This window comes from Chenopodium album, chromosome 7 (assembly GCF_948465745.1).
Source record: "Chenopodium album chromosome 7, dcCheAlbu1.1, whole genome shotgun sequence".
Lineage (NCBI taxonomy): Eukaryota > Viridiplantae > Streptophyta > Magnoliopsida > Caryophyllales > Amaranthaceae > Chenopodium > Chenopodium album.
In genome coordinates, this window is record NC_137840.1 from 2,276,040 (window position 1) to 2,300,341 (window position 24,302).

General features: G+C 41.3%; 1 protein-coding gene across 1 annotated transcript; it reads right to left on the reverse strand.

The window, feature by feature from the left end:
- Window positions 1–19,465: 19,465 nt before the first annotated feature.
- Window positions 19,466–20,502, reverse strand: LOC145640778 (auxin-binding protein ABP19a-like). The gene has a single exon (XM_081692011.1). The coding sequence runs from the start codon at window positions 20,405–20,407 to the stop codon at window positions 19,781–19,783; it is 627 nt and encodes a 208-aa protein (XP_081548137.1). The 5' UTR covers window positions 20,408–20,502; the 3' UTR covers window positions 19,466–19,780.
- Between the last annotated feature and the right edge of the window lie 3,800 nt (window positions 20,503–24,302).

Sequence of the window (24,302 nt, forward strand, 5' to 3'; positions counted from 1 at the left end):
TTGCATCAAAATTACACCTAAATGCATAATAATAATTGAAATCTATTTTAGGTTTTACTCACTGGGTAAGAGTCTTACCTCATACTTTAACATCATTTAAGATTCAAAATTAATAAATTAAGTAAAGCCGTAAACCCATAAGGATGCTTGAAGTTAGGGATCTCCTTACTTTTTACTCTTATTTTAATTACTACCTCCCTTATAAGTTATGTGTAATGATTAGGCATTTTCCCTCTCTGCTTTATGTCAAATCGTTGCACATAATCTGTAACGGGGATAGTATCCGGCTAATTAGCTTGTTTATAACCAATTAAAAAAAAAAATTAATGAGACTTGAGATCTAATATGGGTACAATCTTAAAAAATTGAAAAAAATGGATGATAATTGAATTATTGGATAAGCTTAAGATGACAAATATCTAGGGACAAAGGCGTCTCGGAAATGTGGTCTTCCATCGTTATCAATTATCATGATTCATGACGATAGAATAGAACGGCGTTTTGGCAGTGTCTGTATAGTTGTGGAGTTAAATTGTGGGACATTTTTAACATAGTACAGCCAGTAGCCTTGGCCCATGTTGTGGAATTGTGGGAGTCAGTTTTGGCCCAATGCATGTTTCCCTTTCTATCTTCCTTTCTAATTTTTCCACTTAAATCGATGAGTTTTAGGCAATTAGCCCTTGAATTCTCCGTCTACTTTAAATCAAGTACGGAGGAAAATTTTTATTTTTTATTTTTTATTATTATTTTTTTAAGATAAAGGAGAAGAACTCTAATCAAATTTATTTTTTGACAAAAAAAAATAAATAATAATAATAATATGATTACTACGGAGTATAATATTTACGGGTTAGACATTTTGAGAGAGAGGGAAGATGAGATTGGTAAAGGTAAAAGATTTCCACCCTTAAAGTGATTCTAGTGGCATTAAACTCTTAACATTAAGGTTGGAAGGTGTAATCGGAATTTTCTATCTAGTTAGATGAAAATTAATCACTCAAGTTAATACAATAATAATTCGTACTCCACTTGTCAAAAATAAATAAATAATACTCCGTACTCACTCCATTACTTTATACTACCTTCATTTCAATTAGTTCATAATATTATTCAAAACTTAAACCAACTACAAAGTATAAGAATTTATATCCACATAAATGATACAAATAGATAATTATAGATATTAATAGGTAAATTTTAAAAGTAACAATAATAGAATGGTAAAGGGTAAAATACTTGATTAAAAATAACATTTTCTTTTTTAATTAAGATGTAGTATCCTACTGAACCAGCACCTCTCATACGTTAAACTAGCTCAGCTTCGCAAGTTAACGCTTGAGAGTAGTGGAGGGAGGTAAGGGAATTTCACTACTCCCAAGCAAATATAATTGGTGGAGCTCGATCTTATGATCTCAAAGTCACAATACAAACAAAAGTACAAAACATACATAATCTTTGGAAATTTTTATATATTATTAGTCGTCACAATTAATAAAATTCAAAGTATTGGTTGACAATTATACTTTATCATCAAGATTATACTCCGTGTAAAATTAGAAACCTTAAATACTACCTCCGTTAAATAATATGTGCAATTTTGGGGTATAATTTGTGAGATATAAAATATTTCAAAATTACACATAACATTCAATGGAGGTAGTATATCATATGTATCTCCTTCAAAATTTAGTTTGATTTTTCTATAATCCAATAGTTGGATTTGTTGCCATCAAATACTCCGTATGTAGGTAATAATTGATCTATTTTATTTGTAATTAATATATACGAAGAATTATTATGATAATGTAACATTTCACTGATAGTGTCATCTTTGTCTACAATGATCGATCCTAAGACATCTAATTATGAAACTTATGAATTAAAGTTCAAAATCCGTATTTTACATACTACCTTATTTAATGTGTAATAAATTTAATAAATTTGTATGCATTTTATGTCAAATGCATAATTTTCAGCATAGTTGATAAATGATCAGTAGTTATTAAGGGACTAAGGTCAACAAGTGTACCTCAATTGAAAGGGTAGTAAGAAGCTTGTGGTGGCCACAAACCCAATTGTAGTTTTTAACTTTGGATCTTCCTAACTTTTTCCCCACTTGATATTTCAAAGATGTCAATTTGTCGATGGGTGTGATGAAAATAACGGTAGATTTTTTTTCACGCTACCACACACTTGAAAATTAATCTTCCTTGATAGAGAAATTGTAAAGATTATCTCAATAGATTTTATTTAAATTATATCATTCATATTATGTGTTTATTCAACAATTTTTGTGTGCCGTTAGGTGCCTAGGAGTGGCCACCTAGTTAACACACACCAAATAACCTCTAACACACAAGTAACCCCTAATCAATGAGTAATTTCTAACCGATCGAGTAATTTTCGACAGATCAAGCAACCCTTAATTGACTTAGTAACTCTTGACCAAGTAAGTAGTAAACCCTCGAGTAACCTCTAACCAAGTAAGTAACCTCTCGATCGAGTAACCCCTAACCGAGTAACCCCTGATCGAGTGAGTAACATCTAACCAACCGAATAATCCCCAATCAACCAAGTAAACCTGATCGAGGAACCCATGATCGAGTAAGTAACCCTATATCACTAATAAAGTAACCTCTATAATAATTGACCACACAGTGTGACCAACCACATATGAAAGTTTGTACTAATTATTTGGTTTTTACAAAAATAAGGGCCTGTTCCGATTGACTGAAGTCAGCTGAACTGAATTGAACTGAACTGAACTGAACTGAACTGAACTGAACTGAGCTGAGCTGAACTGAACTGAACTGAACTGAACTGAACTGAACTTATTAATTAGTGATTTCTAACTACGGATTAGTGACCTTTGATTATTTATTGATTATTTATTATTATACATATGTGTATATACAAATGTACATATTATTAATAATATTATTATTATTATTATTATTATTATTATTATTATTATTATTATTATTAGTATTATTATTATTATTATTATTATTAATTTTGATTATTATTATTATTATTATTATTATTATTATTATTATTATTATTTATTGATTATTATTAGTATTATTATTATTGTTGTTGTTGTTGTTGTTGTTGTGAACTGAACTGAACTGAACTGAATTTCAACGAAAGAGAACAGACCCTAAATGTGTTTATTTCTACATAGGATTTTAGAATACAAAAGCACACTAATTAATGAGAAAATATCACATATATAAGGAAATTTAAACAATCCTACGTAATATCACAACCTCTAATTATAAGTCTCCACAAAAATTTTCCATCCTTGATCCCGATGCCTACTCCTTATATGTTTATGCCACAGTACCTCCACATCTTGGCTCCACCTCATGCTACTATTATCTATGGACATCTATGGTCGATCCAACCATTACGGAGAAAACTCTTCACCTCATAGGCTCATAATAACATTCACTAATTAAAGTGGAGTACTCCACTAAAGTGAACCTTTTTTTTTTTTTAATTAATTTATAAATTACAGGAGCCTTTTTCCTAAATGATGCTAGCAAAACACCCAATTCTATAAATACAATTTCTTAGAGGTAGCGGTTTTAATGAACAGGTCTGGGCCACACCCGTCACAACTGTCCACTTTATACGACCAAAGAGGTTCCACCTCAAAACCATATGGCAATAAGGAGAGTAGTCCCTTAGCTTTATAAAGTGGACACAACTTTCTTATTTCTTTAATGTGGGATACATTTCCCAACACTTTCTACACCCTTCATTGGGACAACACACCACCCATATATGGGTTTTCTCCTGGTCTCAACACTCCCCCTCACATAGGAGTTGTCCATAATATTGGTCTAGTTCACAACACAAACTAACCTTGCTCTGATACCTTGACAAATTGGAGAGAAAATAAAATAAAATGGCTTGTATTGTCTGATTATTATACATCAATAGGTTGAGTATTTATACAAAACCTTATAAGCTCATAAGATAGGAAATTATTTTCCTAAAAGATATACTAGCATAACCATAAATCTTAATGTGTATATTCTTAATAATATCTTAACATAAAATAAACCTTAAATATATTATTCTCCTAATAAGATCAATACGGAAAATTAAAACACATATATTTTTCGATATCTCGTGATATCTTAGAGATATGATACCAACAAAAAAATGGTTTATTTCTTTTAGCTTACATGAACGGTATAATGGGAATTAATAAAAGATTGACCGTAATTTAGGAATTGGGTGTTTTCCTAGCATTATTTAGGGAAAGGGCTCAAACTACACATCATATATATGAATCTACCTAGATCCTAGCTTATTTGGGTAGCCTGACTAAGCTTTATTAGTTTCTAATTTTTGTAAAAAATTAAATAAATAAACAAGATTCTACATGATAATAATGTATTCTTAAAAAGAAATTACAAGAAAGAATTTATAAAGAAAATTCAATTTTTCTTTTTCTAAAGTTAATCAAATCAACAATAATTAGGAAATTCAAGTCTTCAAAAAAAAAAAAAAACATCTAAAACCACCCATCAAAAACCACCCACTTAAAAATATGATGTCTAAGGCCCTGTTCTCTTCACCTTAAAAAAAATAATATTAAGTAAAAAAAAATTCAGTTCAGTAAAAATAAGTTCAGTTCAGTAAAATTCAGTTTTCTTAAAGAAGAATTATAATAGAAAATCAGTAAAAATAATTTAAGTTCAGTAAAAATAATTTCAGTTCAGTAAAATTAAATTCAGTTCAGTAAAAATAAGTCCAGTTCAGTAAAAATAATTTCAGTTCAGCAAAATTAAGGTGAATCAAACAGGTCCTAAGACCACCCAAATACAAATTTTGTTGTCTAAGATCACCCGTTTCAACTTTTTGTCCTTGACTTCAATTTCTGGCGTTGACCCCGGGCACGTGACTTTAAATTATCCCCCTTCCCCTTTTTTTCCCTCGATTTTTTTTGCCTACCCTATATCTTTCTGCCTCTTCTCTTCTCTCTCCTCTCTCTGTTCTACCTCCATTGTTAGCCCTTAAATCTGAAATTACTATCCCCCATTTTTGAATAGCAACAACATCCTTCGATAATCCCTAATTTCTTTTTATTTCAATAACAAGGTTGTGAGGTTTGTTTTGGGGGTTTTTGTCCCTCGGGAGAGTTACAACACTGAAACTGGATTCAACTGAGGATGCCTGTACCTGCAAAGCAAACGGGCCGCCGGATGGTCGGTGGTCCGCCTCCGAAGATTAAGTCAGTAAACGTTCGGAAATAAAACGTGCGGAAGTAAAGTTATCTGCTTGAATTCCAAGCTCAGGTAAAGTGTTGTGTGTTCCTTGAAAACGACAGCTCTGTGGTAAGTGACATATTGTCTCGTATTGCGTGTCAAAAATTCTCTCTCAGTCATAAATGACATAATGTCCCTATTTATAGGGTCCTTTTGAAAAGTGTGCCTTCCTAGGATCTGGTGACCTAGTAATTAGGTCACGCCGTTTTGCGGCGCCTCGGGATTTGGGCCTTAGAAGGCCGCCATCCCAGGGCCAATGCCTGAGTGACACGTGTCACTGTGCCCAAAGGATTTTGAAGCACTTTTTGTGTGACACGTGTCGCCACCTGAATGGTCCCTGCTGGACCTTTAGTCCACGTAGGACGGAGAAGAGTCCACCCTCCACGTGTCATCTTTCCATAGGTCCAAATGGCACCTATACGGAGGACACGTGGCACTTTATGATTGGGCCACCTGGCCGGGTATAAAATACCCAAATCATTTGCCCCTCACAGGGGTCACGTGCATTGCACGTGACTCCTGTGACAGGTGTTAGTATCTGAGTGGTCAGATTCGAAAATTTACTGGAGGGAAAAAATTAGGGTTTTACCCCCTATAAATAGTAAGGTTTGACCCCCCCCCCCTCTTGGATTCACACCTTGGCGAATCTCTGGAGAATCTTGGACTTTTTGACTTAGAGAATCTCAAAATTCCCTAAGCGTTTTTCAAGCATCCGACACTCGGCTACCAGTTCGACCGTTCTTTAGTCAACCAGGCGTATTTCTCCCTTCTTCTAAAGGTAACGCCTGTATTTTCTTTTTAATCTTCATTTTTTCTTTGTTTTCGAAAAAATGGCTCCCCAATTGCATGCGGCACGGCGTAGGATAGTGATCAGCCGGTCACCGGGGACGGCTGAATCTAGAACTAGCAGTGCCGAATGCTTGGCCAAAGACCCTGCTTTGCGAACTTCTCCGAATCCGACCGTTTCCGTGTCTGTGCAGGACACTATGGCCAGGACCAAAAGAACAGCAAGGCAGTGTAGCTCCGATGGAGTTTTCTACCATTCGGACGGGTCGACTGTTTATTCAGACGGCTCAATAAGAGTGCCTCAAAGTGAGCTGTCAGAACACCCTGACAGCCCTTCCTATCTTCCTCCAACCCCCACCTATTACCATTCGCCCACATCTAGTGGAACTCCCAGTGATGGAATCCTAGGGGAGGCGGATGAAGAATATTAACCCGGGCCTTCTGGACAGGCGCCGGAAGAGAGTCTAGGGGAGGACCCCGCTGGCACCAGTCGGCGGTCCCCTAGCTCTGATGAGAGCTCTGATGACGAGTCGGCCTCGTCATCTTCTTCAGAGAATGCCTCCGTAACTTCAGAGGAGGCTAGATCAAACATAAATTCTGCCAGAGAGTCCCTGGCAGTGGATAGGGGGGAAAGCTGGGCCGAGCCGAGTGCTTCCAGGCGCTTGGAGAGAGCCTCCTACTATCAGCATGTTCCGCCAGGCAGGCGGAGCGCCATGGCATCCGGCCTTGCCAATTTTAGGCGCAAGGTCGTCCTAGGCTATGGCTACACTTTGTCAGTCCCTAACGAGGGCGACACCATAACCTGGCCGAGCCTGACCAGCTATCAAGACAAAGCTTTCGGCTGCTATGAAGCGGCCTTCCAGGCTGGCCTCCGCTTCCCTCTCCATCCGGCCGTGGAGAGGATCTTGGACGGATACCAACTGGGTATCTGGCAACTTGTACCCAACTCCTGGATCAATATTCTGGGGTACGTTGCCGCCTGTGAGATGCTGCAGGTGGAGGCGAGCTTTAAAGCGTTCGCCCACATGCACTATCTGAGCAGGGCGCCTGCTAGGGGCGGTGAAGGCTGGTACACCTTGACCACTTGCAAGGGGTACATGATGGCTGTTGGCAAAGAGAACAAGTGGAAAGACTGGAGGACTAAGTTTTACATAGTCAAGTCTGCCGACAGCCGCCTGAACCAAAAGTATAACAGGTGGAATAAGGATCCACCTCTCCTAGCAGGCAGGAGCGCATTGCTGCCTATTCCCAGGCGGGCAAAGGAGGAGATCATGGACGCGGGGTTGTTTACCGTGTCCGTGTGGACGAATGATGAGGGGGACAAGGAGGTCACCCCTCAATGCTATCTCCCTTTGTACAAGTGGTTCGAAGAAGGGACATTCTTAGCCGCCTGTGGGCTAAGTTCTGAGATGCCGAGAGGTAGTCGGCCGTCTGTTTTATATGCAATTTGCTTTTGCTCTTCAGTACTTGTTTAATGATGCTAATCACTTGTTCATTTTTGCAGACAAAGCAATGGAAAAGCTCTCAGCCACAAGGAAGCCGGCTGTATCTGCTGCTCGATACAGGTCGAATGTCCTAAACAGGGCAGAAGTACCCACTCACACCAAAGTGGACGAGCAGAAAACTGGCGGCACCTCCAAGGTAGAAAATTGTTATACTTTCATTTCTGACCAATATTAAATTTGCCCGATTGATTTCTAACTTGCGTTTATCTTGTGTTGATGTAGGGTGCGCCTTCCAAATCTACTTCAAAACCATCCGACCCTAAAATCCAAAAGACTAGGGCGGGTGATGTGAGCGCATCCGGCAAGGGCGGCCGGAAGCACATTGCTCATAGGCCCAAGAAGGGCCCAGACGCCTCTTCTCTCAAAGCTGAAAAGGAGATCAGCAAACCGGATGCCCAGAGGGCATCGAAGGGTGGCTTTAAGCAACCCACCACTGCTGTCGGCTCAGCAGGAGAGAAGAGGAGCCTGGGGAGAGAGGAGGAACAGAAGGACGACGGTAAAATCCATTCGCCTCTATTGTTCTTCCATTTAGATGTACTTGAGTTATTTTTCTAACTTTCTTTCCTTCTCAGTTCCTGTGCAGAGGCCGACTGTAGTCCAGATGGCCAAGTCCATGCTAAGGGCGGTTGATCCTGACGACAAGGCGTCTGTCAGAGGAGTCGGCACCCTTGACTTGGATGGCATCTTGGGGAACCTCTGCGAGGTATGAGTCTTAGCTCAAGCAATTTTTTTTTATTTTTTTCGCCTGGTTTTAACCATTCGGCTCTTTTGCAGACCATGCTGCGCATCCAAGGGCTTAGGCAACCCCTCAAGGAGAAATCCAAAGAGGTAACAGTCGCTAAAGCTCGGGCCGAGTCCGCCTTGGATCGAGCTCAATTTGATATTGCTCAGAATGAGCACCTGACGCTTGATATGATGTATTCGCAGGCGGAAGCCAATATGCAGGTGAAGAAGGACCTGGACTCGGCCCGCCTGCGCATCACTTCCCTTAAGAAAGAGATTACAACTCTTAAGGAGAAGCTCGAGCCTCTTCAAGATGCCAAAGAAGAGGCCGAGAGAGCCAAGCAGAAGGTGGGCCGCCTGGAGCAGCGCCTCAGCAACCAGGAGCATCAGCTGAAGTCCAAGTTTGAGTCCGTGGCTGATCAAGAGAGAGAGGCTCTTGTTAAGCAAATGATGAGCGATTATGAAGCCATCATGCGGGATACTTGGGCGGCTGTACAGCCGGAATCGGACTATCAGATTTGGAAATCCAAATTTGACGAAGCCAGCAAAGCATTCGACGCTCGCCTTATTGAAGAGGCTGAGAATGTTGAGGCCGAGGAAAGTTCTGGGTCCGACTCTTCTGGGGAGTCGTCCTCTGGTGGCGAGGAGGAGGATCAGGCGGAGGAGCAAGAGAAAAAGGATGAAGAGCAGCCGAAGGACGACAGGCTGGCTGTCACTGAAGAGGCTCTCCCCTGATCACTTAAGCTTTTATGCTTTTCTGCGGCCGAATGGCCATGTACTTTTCTTTTCCGGCCTGCGTGCCGAGTATTTGTATCTTTACCGACCAAGGGGTCGGGTAATTTGACAATATTTCTAGCTTTGCCAGATAACAATCTTAACCAATCGTCTGGTGACGATTGGTCTTTTTAATTTGAATCATTCGGCCATTTGGCTGAAGTTATCCATATTGTTGTCCTTTGCATTTTTAATTTTTCATTGCATGTTTTTGGCTAAGTATTATAACCTGTTTACCATGCGAATGTTCTTGCCCCTGGACGGATGTCGAGTGGTTTCGGTTTATTGGATTGATTGACTTAGAAATTTTTTATACTTAGAAGAGTATGCATGGTTTCTAAGTCAATCAATCACTATGGTGATTGCCCCAAACCACGCGGCAGACGTCCATCCAGAATTGGCAAACATAAGTGTTCATTCGGCCATTGGCTCGAACTAACTCAAATTTCCAACTTAGCTAATTTGCTAAAGGTAAACCTCCGCCTGTTCTGCCCCATAAGCAAAAACAAGCGCCTCCGGCCATAGGCCTCTTTGAGATAAAATGCTAAGTTTGTAACTTAACCAATTTTCTTTAAAAATAATTGTCCGCCTGTCTTGCCCCATAGACAAGGATCAGGCGTCATCCGGCCAATAGCCTCAATAAGTGCTAAGTAGTTAACTTAACTTGTATATTAATCAAATATTCCGCCTGTTTTGCCCCTGAGCAATAACAGGCGCATCCGGCTTTATGCCTCGCTTAGCCTCTACTTATGAAACAGTGACCATTTCTGAACTGCGCTAGACAGAAAGTTCAGGTCTTTTAGATTTCACTTTCGATTAAAACAAACGACTGCGAATGCTGCCTTAGCATTCGGTAGGGCCGCTTGATATGTTCGTAGAGCAATGTGCCACCCAAATGGGAGATGCTTCTCCTCGACGAATTCGCCCAAATGGACGTCGCCGGTTATCTGGCTCGTGTTGGAGCAGACGGTCATGCTCATGTTGGAGCAGACTGTGACCATTCGGTCTCTTTTTGTTTATTAACATCCGGCCATGGGCCTCATCATGATTTTATCTGGCCTTAGGCCTCTTTAATGATTAAGTAAATATTCGTCAAGTGTTGGTGTAAACTTGATGAATTTAGTAGGAACGACTGTTCTAAAACAATCAGCTCCTTCAGAGGGATTGGGGTGTCTGCTGTTGGGACAGACTCTTTCCAAACATATTGGCCGTCTGTATTTGGTACAGGCGACACTTAAAAAACTTAAATAAAAAGATAAGTTGGGAAATGAAGGCATATTCTCATCAACAATACGTGAGATTTACAAAATTGAGGTTTTTACATTCGTACTTAGAAGTAGTACTTTTTCAAGTTGTCTACATTCCAAATTCTGGGCAGCTGCCTGCCGTCTGGGTCTTCCAGGCGGTAGGTGTCGTCTCTTACTTCCTCATAGATTTGGTAGGGGCCTTCCCAATTTGGGGTTAGCTTTCCCTGTTCGTTCGCCCTACCGACTGCCTCCATTTTCCGTAGCACAAAGTCCCCCACTTTGAGAGGACGCTTGTGTACTCTTTTGTTGTATGCCCGAGTCATTCTCAGACGGTATATCTCATGACGCAAGGCAGCATTGCCCCTGCGCTCTGGAAGTGAGTCCAATGCTAGGCGCATGGCCTCCCAATTCGCCTCTTCATCATACAACATGATTCGAAGGGTCGGCTCATAGTGCTCAATGGGCAGAACAGCTTCTGCACCATACACCATTAGGAATGGGGTTTCTCCCGTTGCCCCTTTAGCATTCGTTCTGATGGACCAAAGGACGTGTGGTAATTCATCCGCCCAAAGGCCACCAGCCCGCTCAATTTTCTTTTTAATCCCGTCTGAGATTAACTTGTTGAAGGCTTCGACCTGGCCGTTTGCTTGCGGCCGGCCGACTGATGCGAAGAAGCTTGAGACCCCCTGGTCTCCCAGCTAAGTCTTGAGTTGAGGCGTCTCAAATTGAGGACCATTGTCAAAAACCATAGACATGGGCACCCCGAAACGAGTGATTATGTTCCTCCAGATAAAGGAAATGATGTCTTTAGTCTTGATGTTTTTTACTGCCTTAGCCTCTACCCACTTGGTAAAGTAATCCACAGCCACCAATATATAGCGCTTGCCGCCTGGTGCAGTTGTATATGGCCCCAGAATGTCCATGCCCCATTTGGCAAAGGGTATTGGGATGTGGATGGCCGTCAGGTCTGTAGCCGGACGATGGATGAGCTTGCCAAACTTTTGGCACTTGTCACATTTTTTCACCATTTCCATGGCATCCGACTCCAGAGTTGGCCAAAAGTAAAACCGTCTGGCCTTGGCCGCGAGGGATCTGCCGCCTATATGGGAGGCGCAGAATCCCGAATGCAACTCTTCGAGAACTTCCTTCCCCTTTTCAGGGGTAACACACTTCAACAGGGGTTTCAAAAAGACAGCCCTGAAGAGCTCTCCTTGTCGCAACTCGAAGTTAGCTGCTCGTTTTTTTAGAACAGTCGCCTCCCGTGGTGAGTCAGGGAGAGTGCCGTCTGCAAGATAGGCCCGGATGCTGTCCATCCAGGTTGAGCTTCGGTCAAGAATTCCAATGGTGTCTTCCTCAGATATACTTCTTTTTTCCATGACCTCCCAGAAGACTGACCGAGGCGTTTGGAGGCGGATGATGCCAACTTGGACAGAGCATCCGCCTGATTGTTTGAAGACCTGGGCACTTGAGTTAGAAGAAATTCTTCAAGTGACCCAACTTCACTCTTGACCGCCTGCAAATATTTTACCATGGTCGGATGAGTGGCCTCGTACGTTCCATTAACTTGGAGTACGACCAGTTGAGAATCAGAGCAGGCGGATATCTTCTTCGCCCCTGCCGCCTTGCAATACCGGATGCCGGCCGGCAGGGCCTCATACTCGGCCTCATTATTAGAGACCTGAAACTTGAACCGTAGTGCGTATTTGTACTTATCTCCTTCAGGAGATTGACAGATAATCCCCGCACCACAGCCGTTCACAGTGGAGCTCCCATCCACATACACTTTCCAAACCTGGTCAGTATTGTCCGGAACAACCGGCCTTGTCATTTCGACAATAAAGTCAGCGAATGCTTGTCCCTTTATTGCCTTCCTTGGTTCGTAAGTGATTTCTAATCCTTGCATTTCAATCGCCCATTTGAGCATTCGTCCAGAAGACTCCAAGGTTGTGAGTGGCCGTTTGATCGGTTGGTCAGTATAGACCTCTACCGCATGCGCCAAGAAGTAAGGTTTAAGCTTCTTGATGGCCATGTAAAGGGCAAGGCCGAATTTCTCAACCATGGGGTACCGAAGCTCCGCATTTCTCAAAACATGGCTTATGAAATACACCGGGAGCTGGATGCCGTCTCTTTCAGCTAAGAGGACAGCACTGAGGGCATGATCAGAGACGGCTAAGTACATGAAGAGCTTCTCTTTAGGCAAAGGGCTGACAAGCCTCGGCAAAGAGTGCAGATGAGTTTTTAGCCTTTGAAAGGCCGCCTCTGCATCATCCCCCCATTCAAAGTTTGTCTTCTTTTTGATTGCCTGGAAAAAGTAGAGACACTTGTCACCTAAACGGCTGAGGAATCTCCCCAGGGCCGCCAGACAACCTGTTAGTTTTTGCACTTCCTTCACAGTACGGGGCGACTGCATGTCGATCACCGCCTGTATTTTCTCAGGGTTGGCCTCTATTCCCCTTTGGTCAATCAAAAATCCGAGAAACTTCCCAGACTCAACACCAAAGACACACTTTTTTAGGTTAAGCATGACCTTGTGCCGCCTGAGTGTGGCGAATGTTTCTCGGAGATCAACAAGGTGATCCGCCTGCTGTTTGGATTTGACTATCATATCATCAATGTACGCCTCTACATTCCTTCCGATTTGATTAATGAAGACCGTATTAATCATTCGTTGGAAGGTAGCAGGCGCATTCTTCAAACCAAACGGCATCACCGTATAGCAGAACAACCCCTGATCAGTGACGAATGCCGTCTTTTCTTGATCTTTTTTCCACAGGGGGATCTGATGGAAACCTGAATAGGCGTCCATGAAATTCATCAGGGCATGTCCGGCTGTTGAGTCGACCAGACTGTCGATCTTAGGCAGTGGATAGCTATCCTTTGGACATGCCTTGTTGAGGTCTGTGTAATCAACACACATCCGCCAAGTTCCATTCGGCTTTTTTACTAACACAACGTTAGCTACCCACTCAGGGAAGTTGCACGGCCGAATGAACTTGGCATCTAACAGCTTTTTTATTTCGGCAGCTGCCGCCTGACTTCTTTCTTCGCCGTGGTTTCTTTTCTTTTGCCGGATGGGCTTCTTTTTAGGATCCACGGCGAGTTTGTGGACAGCGAGATCCGGGCTAATGCCTGGCATCTCCTCCACTTCAAAGGCAAAGATGTCTTTGAATTCCTTGAGCAGCTGGTGAAGGTTTTCACCCAGCTTTGCAAAGGCAATCGTCCCCACCTTAACAGTCCGCTCTGGACGGCTGTCATCCAGAGGGATATCAATGTGTTCACCAGCAGGCTGGGGACGAAGATCATCCGACCGTTCCCCAGTCAGTGATTGCTATTGCTTTTCTTTTTTGACCACCACCAGTTGATCAGTCTTTCTTTTCTTTCCGGCTGGTGAGGCCGACTGTTCTTCCTCGACATCGTCGAGGTCAATCATTTGCTTGCCCTGGCCGGATGCTGCGGCCGCCGGCTTGACGTCCGAGAGATAACACTCTCGAGCCGTCTTTTGGTCCCCATTAAGGGAACCAACTGTTCCATCATCCTTCTCATACTTGAGTAGCATGAGAGCAGGGATGATGACGGCCTTACACTCATTAAGAGTGGGTCGGCCAAAGATGAGGTTGTAAGCCATGAGCTCTTCAACCACTAGGAAACGGATGGTCATGTGCCGACCGTCTCCCCTGCTTCCCAGGCGGACAGGTAGGTCAATTCGTCTGACTGGGTGCACAAGTCCTCCCCCAAACCCAACTAAGGTGTGGGTGACCTCCATCATGCTATCCGGTTTGTACTTGAGATTGGACAAGCATTTGAGGCTGATGAGGTCAGAGGAACTTCCTGTGTCAATCAGAATTCGGCCAACCAGCTGGTTGGCGACTTTACACTCAATGACAACAGGGTCATTATGCGGCCGACGGACTTTGCCTCTGTCCTGTTCGGTGATGACAACTTTAGGGAAGGTGGATGTGCTAGCTGTATCCCCCTCCTCAACAGAATTGACCATCTTTCTTAGATGGTCCTTGGTACCCCGAATTGTCGGGCCACCACCGGTAAATCCGCCGGCTATGGTGTACACCGGTTCTTCATCTGTTTCGGCACTCACAGCAGGCTGGGGAGTCTTTTTCTTGGACTGCCCCGGATTTGCTTTTGAAGTCACTTTGGACTTCACATAGGACTTCAGCTGTCCTTTATCGGCCAGACGGTCGAGCTCCCGCTTGAGACTAAAGCAGTCGTTCGTGTCATGGCCAACATCCTCATGGAAATGGCAATGCTTATTCTTGTTCCGATTTTCAGCGGAACCTTTCATAGCAGTCGGCTTTTCAAGAGTTAGCCGATCCTTAATTTCCAAAAGGATGGAGCAGTAGTCCTTGTGGAATTCGTACCTTGGGACGTACGGTTTCCACTCTTTTTTCTTCTTCTGGGCCGGTTGATCAGAGTTATCAATGGCCCAGACTTGTTTTTTATTTTTGCTCTCTTCTGGCTTAGGAGCCGGCTAAGCAGGCCGACTCTCTTTCTGCCGGTCGGACTTCTTATGGTCCGACTGCTTATTGGAGGAGCAGAGTTCGGTCGCCTGTATGTAGGCTTCCGCCTCTCGCAAGGCTCCTTGTAGGGTAAAGATTTGTTTGCGGACGAGTTCATACTTAAAAGTAGACCCGTCTTTCAGACCCTTAAAGAAGTCTGTGAAGGCGACCTCATCAGACAGCCCATGAATCTGGATTCGGACCATATTGAACCGCCTGACGTAGGATCGCAAACCTTCTCTATCTCCCTGCTGTACATTGCCCAAGTCAAGACTTGTCTTTTTGGCAGGGATGTTCATAGAGAAGTTTGATGCAAACAAGAACGCAAGCGTCTTGAAGCTATTTATGCAGCCAGCCGGCAGGTTGCCAAACCACTGCTGGGCTATGCCCTTCAGGGTGGCTGGAAAGCAACGACACCATGCGGCATCATCCAACCCCTGTAAATACATGAGGTGGGTGTATGCCAACAGGTGGTCCTCTGGGTTGGAGGTCCCGTCATAGGCCCCAACCAGAACGTTTTTAACTTTAGCCGGCTGCACGGCTTCAGTTATTTCTCTGGAGAAAGCAGAGGGTTGATCTCCAAGGTGTTGCAGCCTAAGCTGCCAGTCCATCGGCTGATAGCCGTATGCCGCCTGTCCCCCGTAGAGGGTAGGCTGCATGTAAGGTACTACTGGCGCCTGGTACAGTGGCGGTGCCATGTACTGGGCGGACTGAATCACATGCGGCCCAGACTGAACCCTTTGGCTGCTTGCTGGGATCTCATGTACAGACTGGGAACACCTCACAGAGGTATTCCGAAAGCTATCATGATAAGTCGACGTTAAAGCCGACTCTGATTGCTGAGTTCTCCTCTCCTCAATGTATTGCCGAGCGTTAGAGAACGTTTTCTTGCTACCATCCGGCTGTATGTGCCGGATGGGTTTTCTTGCGCCCGCTTCTGGGAAACGCAGCCGATTAAGGTCAAATTGGGGCCTGGCCTTCTCCTTAGGAGCAGGATGAGGAGTCGGCTGACGGTCCCTGACCGACTTCTGTTTGCCAGATTGGGCTGGCTTCTTGGCCGACTGCTCCTTTCTAGGAGTAGGCGACTTCTTTGAGGCGAGCTGCTTGATTTCACCCCTGAGGCTGCTCAGGAGTGACATTAGCTCATCCCGAGTGACGGGAGTTGATCCTGCCGCCTGGGAAGGATCAACCGGCCGCCCCGAGGGCTTCTTTGGCTGACCAGCAGCTTTGCTTGGTCCTGCCTGAACATGGGGACGCTCTCGCCGTTCCTTACTGCGGATGCGTTTAGAGATGAGGGATCCATTTGGATCCACATAGGTTTTGACATCAGCGTCGTCACCTGAGTCATGGTCCGTTTGGACCAGTACATCATTTGGAGGCCGAATGGCCTCCGAATTTGGTACAAGCTCTTGTGAAGCCATCTCAGAGATACTCTCCCCACAGACGGCGCCAAATGTTTTGGGGGTTTTTGTCCCTCGGGAGAGTTACAACACTGAAACTGGATTCAACTGAGGATGCCTGTACCTGCAAAGCAAACGGGCCGCCGGATGGTCGGTGGTCCGCCTCCGAAGATTAAGTCAGTAAACGTTCGGAAATAAAACGTGCGGAAGTAAAGTTATCTTCTTGAATTCCAATCTCAGGTAAAGTGCTGTGTGTTCCTTGAAAACGACAGCTCTGTGGTAAGTGACGTATTGTCTCGTATTGCGTGTCAAAAATTCTCTCTCTGTCATAAATGACATAATGTCCCTATTTATAGGGTCCTTTTGAAAAGTGTGCCTTCCTAGGATCTGGTGACCTAGTAATTAGGTCACGCCGTTTTGCGGCGCCTCGGGATTTGGGCCTTAGAAGGCCGCCATCCCAGGGCCAATGCCTGAGTGACACGTGTCACTGTGCCCAAAGGATTTTGAAGCACTTTTTGTGTGACACGTGTCGCCACCTGAATGGTCCCTGCTGGACCTTTAGTCCACGTAGGACGGAGAAGAGTCCACCCTCCACGTGTCATCATTCCATAGGTCCAAATGGCACCTATACGGAGGACACGTGGCACTTTATGATTGGGCCACCTGGCCGGGTATAAAATACCCAAATCAAGGTTAGTTTTGGGGAATTAGCGTGAGGACATGGCAGAGTGGTCTGGGTTTTCAAGGCATGGCGAGGTATTTGGGGTGGTGAGTCTAAGGTTATGAGTGATGGGGGTAGGTTTTTAAAGTGGTGTGGGTAAATTTGGGGAAAAAGAGAAGAGCGATTGTGGTGGGTTTTTGGTTAGTGGGCTTAGATCTGGAGAAGAGCCGGGGTGAATTAAGGTGGTAGAGGTGGTTGCGTTTTCGACTTTTCCTGGTTGATGGAGGTGGCTGTGTTTTGTGGCTGGTAGGTGGGTTTTCCTGGGTTAGTTTTCGGTGAAGGGTGGAATGCGCTGAGTTTTGGGGTGGTTGTAGCGGTTGTGACAGTGGTTGGGTTAGTGATGCTTGTGATGTGGTTTGGTGGGTGGTCAATAATAATAGTCACATGCCCCAAGTCAACGCCGGAGTTAATGGTCAATATCGGAATATTGAGCCAGGTGGTTTTTGACAACAAAAATTTTTATTTGGGTGGTCTTAGGCAACATATTTTTAAGTGGGTTGTTTTTGACAAAACCAGTATTTAGCGGGTGATTTTAGACAAAATTTTCTAAAAAAAAAAAAAGAAAATTTAAGAAATATAGGGTTCTCTAAAGTTTGTGATTTGACTTTGGTAAGTGGGCTTAGGCTGCAACCTGCTTCGAGAGTACTTTATAAGTTCAATGATATTCTACTATAAAATCATATGACAATAACTCAATCATGGTTAATTAGTGGATTTATGTATTATTTTTTATTGGGTGATTACGACTTTAGCCTGTCACTAAGACCACTCAAATACATATTTTTGTTGTCTAAGACCACCCGATTCAACTTTCCGACCTTAACTTCAATTTCTGGTGTTGACCCCGGGCACATGACTTTAAATCATCACGCCTTCCCCTTTTTTTCTCTCAATTTTTTTTTGCCTACCCTATATCTTTCTGCCTCCTCTCTTCTCTCTCCTCTCTCTATTCTACCTCCATTGTTAGCCCTTAAATCTGAAATTTCTATCCCCCATTGTTGAATAGCAACAACATCCTTCGATAATCTCTATTTTTTATGTCAATAAGAAGGTTGTGAGGTTAGTTTTGGGGAATTAGTGTGAGGACATGGCAGAGTGGTTTGGGTTTCCAAGGCATGGCGAGATATTTGGGGTGGTAAGTCTTAGGTTATTAGTGATGGGGGTAGGTTTTTAAAGTGATCATGATGTGGGTAAATTTGGGGAAAAGGAGAATAGTGGTTGTGGTGGGTTTTTGGTTAGTGGTGGAGAAGGGTCGGGGTGGATTAAGGTGGTGGAGGTGGTTGCGTTTTCGACTTTTCGTGATTGATGGAGGTGGCTGCGTTTCGTGGCTAGTAGGTGGGTTTTCCTGGGTTAGTTTCCGGTGAAGGGTGGAATGCGCTGGGTTTTGGGGTGGTTGTGGCGGTTGTGACAGTGGCTGGGTTAGTGATGGTCGTAATGTGGTTTGGTGCGTGGTCAGTAATAGTCACGTGCAAGTCACATGCCCCAAGTCAACGTCGGAGTTAATGGTCAATGTCGGAATATTGAGCCAGGTGGTTTTTTACAACAAAAATTTGTATTTGGGTGGTCTTATGCAACATATTTTTAAGTGGGTGGTTTTTGACAAAAACTAGTATTTAGCGGGTGATTTAAGACAAAATTTTCTTAAAAATTTTTTTTGAAATTTAAGAAATAGAGGGTTTGCTAAAGTTTGTGATTTGACTTTGGTAAGTGGGCTTAGGCTGCAATTCAACCTGCTTCGAGAGTACTTTATAAGTTCAACGATATTTTATTGTAAAATCATATGACAATAACTCAATCAGGGGAGTTATTTTTGTTTAATTTCTTCAATATGGGATACACATCTCTAACACTCAATCTGGCTTTCACATTCAATTATTGTAGTCTTATAGAATAACAATTACACTCACATGTGGGGTTTGTTTATGGGCGATAGACTCTTATCTAATTACAGAATTTGTTCACAAATGTGTTGAACTGTTGAAGGGATCATGAATGAGCTCCAACCAATTTGACACACCAACCCACCACATCAAGCTCCCACTACCACCACCTCAACCATCTATCCCAGGCCACCCGTTAACACAACCACTACCCCCACCTCATGTCACCCCACGTCATGTAGAATATATTTTCCTAAACAAAATAATTTTCCTTAGATGTCGTATTTCCATGGAAGTTCACAACCAACTTAATTTGATTATCAATGGAGTTTCTATGGGAAGTTTGATTTCATTGATTTAATTTGGCCAACTCTAGATATAAGCACCTTTATATATGTTCATTTGGTTTGAAAAATAATTCCAAAGAAATTATATAGTCAACTAGGTAATTTCATTTTGTTCCACTTCATAGTCATTTCATTTTTTACTCCGAAGTTATATTTTTGGACTAGTATCAATTAAACAAGCACGTATCTAATTAGTATGATAATAGATACATATCGATTTTTTTTTTAAGACTACAAGATATTGATTGTTAAAACTAAATCAGCAGGAAAAAAAAAAATATACACTCTATTTAACATAAAATTTACCAATAAATAAATACGTAGTACATTAGTACATATATAATAGGTTACATGTCACGAAACTTAAGTAATGAATAAAATAGGAAACATTTTTTCCTTAGAAAGTTGAACGTAAAATACTTAAGACATCAATTATAACATTTGTTGGGCTCTTTTTTCCTCCTCCCCTTCTTTGGAATAAAATTATATTTGTACTTAACATGCAAGTAATAAAGTAAATGATCAAGCTTAATAGATGCCATGCAATACAAAGAAAAGATAAATTAAAAGATGGGAGAAGAAAAAGAGGTAACTTAATAATATATTAAGTTGTGCCAAATAACTTCTTCATCCGTGTAACTTCTTGATGACTTAGAAGAGAGATTTGCTCAGCGATCTCACCAGGTAAATTTCCCTCAAATAGAGAAGATGAAGTGATTTGTAATCCTGGATTTGCACCATTCAAGCTTACAAAGGCAAGAGCCGGAGTTTTACCAACGTTAACTTGAAAATGTAGCATGGCTTGTGGAAACATCATAACGTCACCAACCTCTAACTTTTTATAGTATGCAGTGTTGTTCGTATCAATAAACCCTGCAATAATAGTCCCTTTTGCTACAATAAGGACTTCTGATGTTCGGTGGGAATGAACTGGGATAACTCCTCCCACTGCAAAGTCTAACCTCGCCAAAGCGATGCCTAGACCATTCAAAGCTGGATATGCATTTGCAAATGCGAGAGTTAAATGGTTTCGAAAAATATTTGTGGTAGGTTTCTCACCACGAAACCCTGTGTAAACAAAGTCATCGCTAGTGACTGTAGCGGGATCTTTGCAAGCATATCCTTCTGGTCCCATCGGACGACTAAGGTCTCCTACACAAAAATCGTGTTGGACGGCATGGTTAAAAGATGCTACAAGAGAGAGGATTAAAAAAACTAGAAGGCTTTCCATCTAATTGAAAGATAAGATAAGTAATGTGGATGTATGTATGTGCTATGAAGTTTTGGTCTCTACTTGTTGTTGTACTTACATGCATATCAAAGTGGCAAATCACTCCCTACTATATATATATGAGTTGCCTAATCATTTAATCATAGAGATTGCGCCTTTTTTCTAAGAAAAACATTTAAAGAATTAATTTTATTAATCGAGTGAATGATATGATTGTGTTCTTTATCAATTAAATGATTACATTCCTTTACAAATAGACTCATGATGAATGTTAGATGCAAAGATGAATTGAAATGATGCCGAAGTTGACATTGGATAAGGGCAGCAACTTTATCATTTACCTATAAAATTCTTCCATTTAAAAACAAGTATATTGATTTGATGGTATATATTTCTAAGCTAGTACTTTGTAACATTTAATAACAAGTGTTATAAGAACACATGTCACTAAAACTAATTCAATGTTCGTTTAGATTAGTATATAAAACCATCCTCCTTTTAAAATTACTACAAAAATATATTATTAAAGTTAAAAGTTATTGTTAAATACGAGCATGGGCTGCAACCGCAACCAAGTAAGAGAGTCCACTTTACAAGATCAAAGGAGTTTCTATTTCAAGGAATAGCCCCTTAGCCTTAAAGTATTTGACTTTTTTATTTCCTCAATATATTGAGACACTTACATGCGTTGTTTGAGAAATTTATACTTCCACAGTTCCACATATTGATAAGCATAAAAAGTTGAATTTGTTCCATTAGTATTCAAAAGTGTGTTTATTGATTTACAAGTGTAATTATTCTTCTTGTTGTAGGTTCACCCTTGAAATTTTTTGGACAAGAAAAATAACGTTCAAAAGATTAATAATTGTTGGAAACTTGAAGCAGACACTTAACATGGAGAAATGAACAACTCATTCAGGTTGAAAAGTTGAAAATTTGTCAAAAACAAAATAATCTTTGGGCGATCTTACATAATAAACAACCTTTATTTCGATTATTCCAAAATAAAGTGATCTTTGACATACATCTATTCAAAATAGAACGTGATCGATTGATACCTAATTAATAGGTTATTGTGACATGTGTCACAGTGCAATTGACAAAACCAACAAACCCCTATTGTCGTTGGTAAACCCAACCCAGCCCTTACCCTTGTCCATGCCAGCGAATCACACCCAACACCCACCCTTTTTTCGCGTGGGGTTTAACGATTTGGGGGCTATGACCCTTGCTGGTTGGTTACTAGGGTTATTTTTAGATGTGTTAGGATTGGTAACGGGGGTTTGTGGTTGTTTCGGCTCATTTTAAGGGGGGTGGGATGATTGAAAGGTGGTTGCAGGGTGAATTTAAGGTGGTGTAGAGTGGTTGAAGGGGGGTGGTGTAGAGTGGTTGGGGGGGGGGGGGAAGTGGTTTCAAGATCATGCATGATTTATGTGCATAATTGTAAGGAAAAATTAAAACTAATAATCCGACCTTTGGCATATCTTCGTCTCAAAACAATTTCGCCTTTTCGTATTCTGGAAATAATTCCACCTTTATACTCCATATTTTCAAAATGAGACTTTTACCGGTATGGGGAATAACAATTGGTTTTAGAAGGTGACTGCCAAGTGTCACCTTCTAATATTTTTTTTAAAAAAAAAAAAAATTAAAATAAAGGAATAAAAAAATTGCCCTTCTTTCCCCTGCCGCCTATTGGAGCTCCCCTCCCCTTGCCAGACTAGTTGCATGATGAAATTAGTTGCCTTCCCCTATCGGACCCACCTCTTCCCCGATTCCCTCCCCTACCGGACATGCATGGTAGCCACCTCACTCCTTCCCTCTTCCTCGACTCCTTCTCCTTCACCTTTCCCTCTTTCCCGCTTTCCTCCTTTAGACACCTGATTGTGTCTCCCCAAAAACCAAACCCAGTAATTAGTACATTTCACATCATTGATATCAAGTAAGGTGAAATGTTGAAGAGTCTCGTGAATCCCTCTATTTTCTAAAATGGTTTTAATAAAAATAATTCTTTCGGTTTTTGAAAATCATTTGGTATCCTATTTATTAAAAACGTCCAATACAGTTTAGTATGTTCCGTAATCAGGGTCCAATAATTATGTAGTTGCATGGGGTTTTAAAAGACCTTTCCAACAATATATTACAAACTCAATTCCGAGTTATAACGAGGAAGTTATGGTCAAAATAATAAATTGGGCCTAAAACGAGTTTTATGTGCGACCCAATGATCACGCGGAGGGTCCACTAATATTAATTATATTCCTAAACCAATTAGAATTTATTAGAAGCTTCTATAAGTTTGTAAAATATCTTAATTATCCTTTTTGAAAAGATAAGATTAAAGAATTTGAAATTGGATAAATCTTTCCTTTTTTAAGTCCTAATTCTATTCGAAATGAAAGACGTTCAAAGACAGTCAGATATTATTTTCTTGTCTCATAATTTTTATCCAAATTTTAGATGGTTGGATAGCTCTTGAAATTATATTTCCAATGATATATTATAATATTAGTTTCGAGCTATAACAAAAACGATATGAAAGAAATACAAAACTATATTCAAAACTGACACCCTTCCACTATTTTGGCCATATCTTTAATTCTATAAAATATTTTAATCTGATTCTAAATGGGTTGGAAATTTGATTTCAAGATATTTCCAACGACATATTATATGCCTTAGTTTGATTTTTGTATCAAAAGATATGATAAATACAAAATCCGCAAAAAACTGTCTTATCGCGCTACAATGGCTCCATCGCGCCGCGATGAACTCTGTCGTGCCACGATGGCTCCAGTTTTATTTCGATTCGAATTTTGACTCTTTTTTTTATTGTTTTCGGTTGATTTACTCTATAAATAGGGTCGATATCCCCCGTTTTCAATCACCAAAAATCATCTAATTCTATTCTTTATCTCTCTCAAAGCTAAAAGCTTGTTCTTTTTTCCTCTTTCTAAGCCTTCCCTTTTTCTAAAATACAATACCGCATTCACGAGTCTTAGATACACCTAGCCAATCTCGAATTTGCCTTCGCTCTAGACGTGAAAGGTTGATAATTTCTTAGGGTTTAGTCCCAAATCCATGTTTCAATTATTTAAATTAATTGTTTGATTCAATATTCTCTTTGAAGTTACTAACGTGTGTATTTTTTTGATAGAAAGATCGAGATATGAGGCAACAAAGTGAGTAGTTTTATTGCTCTATTTATTTAAAAAAATATCCTTATATTATTTTAATTCCTAGTATCATGTTAGGATGTCTTTATGATTCCTAGTATCATGTTTAGGGTAATAACTAATATTTCTAATATCATGTATGTTTCTAGTATCATGCTTAGGTTGCTTCCTATTTCTTCTATCATGTTAGTATCATGTTAGGGATAAAGTTTTGATTTTTATTGTCTAGTGACATGATAGAATTTGTTATTAATCTTGCTAGTATCATGCCTAGGATTTCCTAATATCATTATGCTTTAATGAGATTGAGTTTATTATGATGATGATTTGTTGTGTCAATCAATATTATTATTATGTTGCTTGTTATTATTGTTATTGCTTGATCACGCCATCTCATGCTGTTTTAAGGGAATTTTTAGTTGAAATCACGCTTAATGAGATAATATTATGCCAATATGATTTTAATTCAAGTGATCGCCAATAATAGATTTGTTTGTGCATTAATATTCAATCAACATAGATTAAACAGGTTTTAGGGTTAATCTAATGATGTATGTTAGTCAGAAAACACACATGAATATGAGAAGAATAAAGTAAAGGACTATTTTTAGGGCAGGTTCAATCTCTTTTAGGTTGGATTTGTACCTTCATCCTCGAATATCCAGTCATGGTTCAGGACTACTATGGAGATAGCGATCTCATCGATCGTGAAGGGGTGT

Excerpts from the sequence above, each read along its gene's own strand:
- LOC145640778 (XM_081692011.1), bottom strand. The coding sequence starts at position 20,407 with ATGGAAAGCCTTCTAGTTTTTTTAATCCTCTCTCTTGTAGCATCTTTT.